General features: G+C 41.9%; 1 protein-coding gene across 1 annotated transcript; it reads left to right on the plus strand.

Annotated features, from left to right (window-relative positions):
* The first annotated feature begins 3333 nt into the window (after positions 1-3333).
* On the plus strand, positions 3334-7743 carry LOC139718689 (probable phytanoyl-CoA dioxygenase). The gene is made up of 4 exons (XM_071630148.1): positions 3334-3639; positions 4521-4625; positions 5728-5958; positions 6832-7743. Exons 1-4 carry the CDS (start codon positions 3352-3354, stop codon positions 7051-7053), a joined length of 846 nt encoding a protein of 281 aa, XP_071486249.1. The 5' UTR covers positions 3334-3351; the 3' UTR covers positions 7054-7743.
* The last annotated feature ends 762 nt before the right edge of the window (positions 7744-8505 follow it).

Below are 8505 nucleotides of genomic sequence, written 5' to 3' on the forward strand. Positions count from 1 at the left end.
ATTCGATCTGTAATAATGGCACTCAGAAGCTGAAACATGTAAGAATACCGTTAAACAATTTATATGATCAAATGATGTCGTTATAGGGTCACAATTGTCTTGTGCCCCTAAACTCAGGAGTACCCTTTGCTCTGCTGCAGCTGAGAGCAGGATTATCGTGCTATACATTATGACATATTGCATCGCAGAAAATTGCCATGATCGTGGCGCAAAGTGTGAGAAAGTTGGCAGTAGTCTGTGATATAATAGATTCCATTTTTGAACATCCTAGCTCCCGCCAGCTCACCACAACAGTTACGTGAATATTTTCATGCCTCTTCATCCATCCCGATCCCTCGCATCCCGATCCGACCCTATCACAAATCGCACAAACCAACCACACGGGCGAGGCTTGTGTGTGCCCGTAAATCGGTTGCTATCAGTTGCTATACACACTTGGCACAGCGTCTGGTCAGGCTCGTTAAACGGTAACTGTGTAGACGAAATTAACACTAACAGACTGACGAATCGGGGTTAGATTTTGATTTTTTTATCATTTCGCAGAATAATTTCACCAAGGCCACGAGTGTATGCTCTCTGCAACAGGTTAATTAGCGATTTCCTGCTTAAGATATAACACAAAATTCATTCATTTAAAATCATGATTGAAGCACGGAAGTTTACCACTCGTTGTGTTCCATTGTGTGCCAGTGCACAGCACCCTGATTGTCTAGGGTCTGCTCGCACTCGATCACGCCGCGCCGCACGGGGAAGGGCGTAAGAGCAACAATGTGGCGTACCGTAAGAGCTTTTATCACGCACACGCACGTTGACACATTCACACACACTGCATGCATCCCAACGCGAAATCTCACACACATGAACACAGTACAGTGCCGGAAGACCCGCTGTCGACCCGCGGTGCCTGATGGGTACTCGAATTGGCCCGCACTGCTCGATTGGGGTAAAATCTCGCACCGATAATTTAGGGCCGTAAAGTGCACAATCGCCGAACGGCGTTCTCGTTAAAAAACTTTGCTGTAATGCGGACTAATAGGTACGTACGTGTATCTACCTATATGCTTATGAACAGGTGCTACATAATATAGACAATGGCTTAATTGTCTGTTGTCATCACTATAGGCCCTAAGCACAAGAAATCGTAGGTGATATATTATGTACGATACGGGCTTAACGTATACTTGCGTGCATATAATGTATATAAGCTCTAAAGGTCTAAACCCTTGCCGGCTATACAGGGCCATAAGGTGGGACTAAATAAGCACGACTTTCAAAAAAAAATGAATTATGTAACCATATTGCAAGCATTCATGTTCCTGTTCTATCGTCGTTAATGAGTTCCATGTATGTCGATCATGAATGTATTGTCTGAATCGAAGTCCATTCATTGATGTGTTTGTTATGAGCTAAAATATATCAATATTTTCATGCTCATCATCATGAGCGTATCATTCAACATAATACACAGACTGAGACTGAGATTTATGGAGATCAACATTAAAAAATCTCTATACATTCTGTGACTGGCAATTATGGGCCAGGGCATTGTGGAGGATGGTGGATGCAGGGTTTGCAACAAGGCGAAGGGCTCACTAGAGCACATTTTGTCAGCATGTGGAGGTCTATTACAGGCCTATACATGGAGGCATAACCAGGTGTTGAAGGAGATGGCGGAGGTGGCGAGGGTGGCAGTGGAGGCCAGGAAGAAGAATGGGCCTCCTAGGGTGAGGGGTATCCGGTTTGTGAAGGAGGGGGTGAGATGCAGTGTGAGAAGGAAGGGTCAGAGGGATGATGGTGGGGGGATCTTAGCAGCGGGGGATGATTGGGAGGTGCGGGTGGATGAGGGAAACCGTACAGTGCCAGAGGAGGTGGTAGTGTTAAGGTCAGTAACTTGTCCTGCATACTGGTTATACGTCATAGTCAAGGTCATAATGTCCTAATTCTTATCAGTATTCTCCCACACATATATCTAGTACAGATTGAATATCCTTTGTCCTAAAGTCATAAACTGGAGGGCTTAGTTAGCCCCTATGTGTTAATTGAACCAAGACACACACGTATAAGCTTAGTGTTGGTGCCTAGAATAAAGCAGTTATTGTAGCCCTTTTCTCATCTACTATACTGACCATGCAAGAACCTATCCTTTGTCCTCCCCTAATAGCTAGACGTTTGATGTCACCCCTTTGTAATAGTCTCAACTTTATGTCTCTTTGTCCTATGTTGTAGCCATGCCTCCCTCCAATTACCACCCTACTTGCCCAATTGTACCTGTATTAGTTTCTCATCTAATCTCTTCTATGACTATGGAACGAGCCAACTGGTTAATTGTTTGTATACAGTACTTGGCTGGGAATGATGCCAAGCTAAAACTCCTGTTTGGGAGTGAGTCTGGATTTGGTCCTCCTGAAGTCAAGACGCCAATAAATGTTCTCCCCGTAAATGAAATGATTTTATGTTGGTGTGATTGATTCATTGACTCTTGTTGGAAACGCAACAGTAGTAACTGCCCTTCGGCCGGACATGGTGCTGGTGGCTAGGTCTGTGCACAGGTTAGCAATGGTGGAGCTGACTGTGCCATGGAGACAAGGATGGATGAGGCAAGGGAAAGAAAGTTGGATAGGTATGCCGAGTTGAGGGAGGAGTGTGAGAAAAGGGGGTGGCCGGAGAGCGGAGGTGCATACTGTGGAGGTGGGGTGCAGGGGATATGCTGGACGATCGGTAAGGAGGTGGGTCAGAGGGATGGGAATAGGTGGTAGGGACGGGGAAAGGTGGATCAGGAGAATTTGTGGGGCAGCAGAGACAGGATCTGCATGGATAGTAGGGAAGGCTTGGGAGGGTGGTGGGAATAGGGGGGTGTAGAGAGAGTGTTTCTGGAGTGAGGAGAGGTGATTGATGCCAAGCGTTTTCCTTTTTTTTTTGGTCTTGTTTTGTGATGTTTTGCTTTGTTTTGTTTTGTATTGTTTTGTTTTGTTTTTCTTTGAAATGCCATGGGGGTGCTGTCAAGGGGATCCCAGCGCAGCACCGGCCAGCCAGGGGGAGGTGTACAGCAGTTAAATGGCCCAAACACTGGTGATCCCTGGTGTGCTGCTGACGACCCATGGCATTTGCGGAGTTAACATCTTTCCGTTTATTATCTTGTCTCTGCTTATATTGGTATTATCTCTCAAATTAAAAAAAACAAAACACAAACAGTCGCGTACGTGTATAAGATAGACCATGATTAGTGCACTTTATCAGCGGGAGCACTTGCTAATTTCTAATTGTGTATGTCGATAATTTTATACCACAATAATATAGTCAAAGTTGCTACTCTGCTGTGTAACCCCATAACAACTGAAGACAAGAATCGCAATGTCGTCTGCAACATTTGACCTGAGCGCGGAACAGATAGCGGAGTTTCGCGAGAACGGGGCGATTTGTCTTCGACAGGCGTTTGGGAGCGAGTGGCTCGATGTCGTTCGTCGGGGGATTGAGAAGAACATGGCCGCACCGGGGGAGAACGTCGAGGTGCTTGACAGTGAGCACGGGTCGGGCAAGTACTTCACCGACTTCGCCAACTGGTGGCGTATTCCCGAGTTCGACGATTTCGTGCGGAGATCGCCGGCAGCGGAAATCGTCGGCAAACTCATGGGGAGCAAGGTATGATCATAATCATGGAGCTCACTTGGCAGCTAAGATAGCTTCAGATAGTATCCCGGCATAATAAACGATAGGGAAAGTTGGGCCTTTTAAATGTTCAGTTTGAGCCAGAATTCGAGGTGGTATATTCGTATGATAATTCACAAATTATTGGATAATACGACGTGTATAATAACATTTGGTGTGGCAACTCGAGGAGTGAGCACATGGAATCCCAAAGGTGTGTCCCCTCCCCTCCATGTAGGGCCTATTGGTAATTAATTTCAGTTGCTACGGAGAACAAACTAAACATACGACTCCCATATGCAGAATGTTTCAACCGTGCTGAAGAATAGACTGAATAGATGAATGAATGAATGAATGAATGAATGAATGAATGAATGAGTGAATGAATGAATGAATGAATGAATGAGTGAATGAATGAATGAATGAATGAATGAATGAATGAATGAATGAATGAATAAATGAATAAATATGAATGAATGAATGAATGAATGAATGAATGAATGAATGAATGAATGAATGAATGGAAATCAAACGAGAAACTCTAGAAAGATAGGTTATAAAACAAATGAGTGATAATTGACTGTTATATATGGGACCCGGCAATCCTTGAATTAGTAGATGTTAGGCGTGAATGAATGATTGAATGAGTGTGAGGCGCATTAAATATTAATGAAAACGAAGGCACCATCCTCAAGTATAGGCATATCTAACTTCGTTTATCTGAAACATAAACACGAGTAGGAATACAGGACAATGGGATATCGAATTGAATACTTATCTTAATAGTTGAGTGTTATGAACGTTCGAAGGGATGAATAAATGAATTCGTTATAAATTTACCATCTTATTTCGTCACTGACGGTATAACTACGCAGCATGTGGTGTTCTACCACGAGTTGGTGGTGAGCAAGGAGCCCGGAACGGACCGCATCACACCTTGGCATCAGGACCAGCCCTACTTCCCCATCAACGGAGATCAGGTTGGTGTCTATTATAATGAACCCCTTCCTTTAATCTTCAGTCTTTTTTTACTCGACTCAAGTTTGACGACACCATAGCATGACTGGAAAATAGATTGATTAGTATAAGTGACAATTTAATGCACAATGAAACAAGCATTAATAAACAACGAAACAAGCGGACAAATTGATGAATCGTAAATAGATGATCGCAACATATTGATCGATAGTACTACATGGGGAGATTAATGGATTAATATATTTATTTTTTCTATATCTATTAATCTACTGATTGCGTGTAAAAGAAAAAAAAAACGCTCCATCTGCAGCCACCAGTGCCGTTCACACACGCCCGAATCAACGTTTTTTGAGACTCGAGGTTTGCAAGACAATGCGAAAACTCAGGTGTGAGTTTTAAATTAAATTTTGCTAAGACCGCAACTGCTGATCTGTAAATTAACAAATATGTCGGAAAAAAGGAACCAGTGGGACTCGAACCTGTCATCTACAAATTTAATTTGTAGAGGGAGACAAACTGAAGAAACTCACACCTGAACCTTCACCCCTCTGAATAATATATTTCTTTCATTTATCCAATGCGAAAACTGTTCATTATTGTGGGCACACAAACACACACAAATGAAAATCGAAATCTTCATCGCGATGTAAAAATCGATCCCGCTTGGTATTTTTTCCTTTATTTTTCAACATGCGGTAATTTGCCCTGAATGGCATGTAATTTTTTTTTTCAATCCCACAATGCCACTCGTCTTGCAGTTGCAAGCATTTTTTTCCTACAATAAATTTATATCGTGATTCAGTTTCAATATGATATCAAAGTACATGTAGTACAATATTGTATCATGCGACCTTTATCACCACCTTCGCCGTTCTCACACACTGAGCAAGACAAAATCATCCCGATGTTTCATAAAGATAAACTAGACTAAAATAAAATAAACATTGACCGGAACGTGAGCCTGGCATCCTACTTTAAGTCAAAGTATTTCTGTATGAGATAAATTCAAGACATGAGATAAGTGCTCACTTTGCTTGTCTGCTCAGTAAATTGAGCAAATTTGCGGCGCAGGGAATAACATAAATCCGCTAATCCAATTAACAGGTGTGTTCCATTTGGATGCCCATCGACCCTGTTGCCAAGGAGACGTGTGTGACGTACATCAAGGGGTCGCACCGGTGGGGCAAGTGGTTCTACCCCCAACGCTTCAAGACTTACTCGGACTACGAGGCCGACAACGAGAACTCATGCGACATGCATGAGTGGACGAGTCTGTCGAAGATGAACCTCGACAAGGAGATCGACCAGTACGAACTCCTCAGCTGGGAGCTGCAGGTATTTAGGAAGATGTAGGGAGCGAGTGAGCAAGTGAATTAATCCGTCTATGTACACGTTATGTGTGGTATAGGTATTAAGTCGGATTAATGACGGATGAATAAAGTAAAGAATGAGTTGGTCGATGAATGAAAACATGAATCAAAGAATGAATGAATTAATAGATAGATGAATGAATACACGAAATATCGAAAATTAGATGAAAACAACTGTACATAAAGAATGTGATGAGTGGACAAAAATTAAATGATCGAATGAATGCCTGCATACATGAATTTGTGGAACATAAAGGCCTATGTTTTTTAAGGATGCTGCTTTGAGGTATATGCCTTACGAAATGCCGATATGTCAATCATTAAAAGATTGCTTAGAATGAGGGGGGGGGGGTAGATCAGGGAATCAATGAGGAAGGAATCAAGGGGAGAGTTACGAGAAATGAAATGAAATCGATCAAACTAATCAGTCGAAAAGGGTACAGATGGTATAGACCTTGACCTCTAATGAATGAAAGGAGAAAATAGAATTAGCTATTAAGGCTAATCAAATTTAATTTTTATGAGGAATTGAGAAAAAATAAAAATACCGACATCAACAGCAGTAATCGCTTCAACCGCTTCTGAACTTTTTGTTTCCCCGTAGCCGCTGGAGTAAATATCATAGTTATAACAAGCTACGAGTATGTGAAACATTTCATGAAACGTAGCCCTGACCTACCTTGACGAAAAAGTGGATTTTGTACATGACTGTCTTCTTTTGTTTGTCTTCCTTTGCTTGTTAGTCTGTTCTTGTCTCTCGGCTAAACTGGGACAGTTTTGATGTATTTGATACAATACTAGTAATCTAACTGTCCCCCTAATTATGTTTTCGCACCAGCCTGGGGACTGCATCGTGTTCCACCTGCGCACCGTTCACATGGCGCCCGCCAACGCGTCGCGCGTCACGCCGAGACGAGTCCTGTCTACGCGCTGGGCGGGCGATGACGTCACGGGAACCAGACGACCGTGGAAGACCACCGACGTTTACACGAAGGACCTGACCCCGGGCAAGCACATCGCGTGCGAGAAGTTTCCCGTAGTGTGGAAGGCTGAAATATAGACGGACAATGATGCTGTCACCGTTTCTTCTTCATTCGTAGGACGCGGTTGTGCAAATGACAATTTGGGTTAACGGAGGATTGTCCTAGGATTCTCGACACGATGAATGGATGTCATTGCATGGTGTAGGTACACTGTATTAGCTTTTGTCAAATATCGGCTTAAAAAGGGAAATCCCCTTCATAGCATACATGATGTCTCATTCATGTTGTACCTACAAGGTGTAAGCAAAATCAGTCGAAGACATATTGGGGAGCGCGGAATTATTGTAGTTTAAACGTAGCTTTGTGATGGGTCTTTTTCTTTCAGCTTCAATTACCACTGCGGTGAATGTAAGGTGCATTAATGTCCTACGAAGATTGCTGGAAATGATATGACACTGACAGCCATGGATGTCCATTATAATCAGTACACCGATATTATTACAGATGGGTTCATATGGGGCATTTCAAAAGAATGCTGCGATACAAATCTTTCTTGTATCAATTAGTTTTGATAACTATATGTTGTTTTCATATTGTAAATGCTACATACGTCGTATATTTACAATGGACTCCCTTTATAACGAAGTCCTCGGGACTGGCAGTTTTCTATCGTTATATCGAAATTTTGTTATCACCAAACAAATAAACAGCAAAAAACATACAGCCGATAATCTTGCAGCCTGAATTTTTACGTCGTTATAACCGGAATTTCGTTACAACCGTGTTCGTTATAACAGGAGTGTATATATATATATATATATATATATATATATATATATATATATATATACTGTATATATATAATTTCATAAGCATTTAATCTGTGCTTATATATGGCATGTATGCTTTTGATAATGTATTTGCATTGGACCAAATATTTCTTAGTTTGTAAAACGTGCCACTTCATGGACCATTTCTCTGTGCAAGAAGTAAGTGGCAACACTCTTGAAGCAGGTGCATTAGTAAAGTCTTTCAGAAAAACAAGAAAAGGCCTGTGTTCACAAAATTGGCAGCAACAATCATCAAAATACATCAAGCCACTGATTACATAAGATGGTTTGGGTGTAAAGATGATCGGCATGTGTTTGTGTGTTTGGATCCAATGTTTGTGCCCACTACGGAAGCACCCAACTGCTTATGTGCTTGCCTCTATGAGACCGACAGCTTTAAGCCACTTTCGACAGATTATCCAGTGAGGATGAAGTGCCTTCCTTACGGGCACAACCACTGCTACCAGGAGATTTGAACCAGTGACCTCAAGATTGAGATGCTGTGGTCTTAACCACTGAACCACAATGGTGATGTTCTGAAAGAGAATGTGCTGTACTTGTATTGAATCTGAACTTGAAAATGATTTTATTTGCTATTTCATCTACTTGCAATACACAGATGTTTATTTCACTAGTAATAGTTGTAATAGTAGTAATAATGGTTTATTGAAAATTCATGTGCAGCCAAATGTTTGCTGA

Source organism: Diadema antillarum, unplaced genomic scaffold (genome assembly GCF_040938485.1).
Source record: "Diadema antillarum isolate AM-2024a unplaced genomic scaffold, OU_Dant_1.0 scf00000099, whole genome shotgun sequence".
In the NCBI taxonomy this organism is placed as follows: domain Eukaryota; kingdom Metazoa; phylum Echinodermata; class Echinoidea; order Diadematoida; family Diadematidae; genus Diadema; species Diadema antillarum.

Bases quoted from the DNA above. Each gene is read 5' to 3' on its own strand.
- LOC139718689 (XM_071630148.1), top strand. From the start codon at position 3,352: ATGTCGTCTGCAACATTTGACCTGAGCGCGGAACAGATAGCGGAGTTT. The intron at 3,640-4,520 runs GTATGATCATAA...ATAACTACGCAG, and splicing joins GCAAACTCATGGGGAGCAAG to CATGTGGTGTTCTACCACGA. The intron at 4,626-5,727 runs GTTGGTGTCTAT...TCCAATTAACAG, and splicing joins TCCCCATCAACGGAGATCAG to GTGTGTTCCATTTGGATGCC.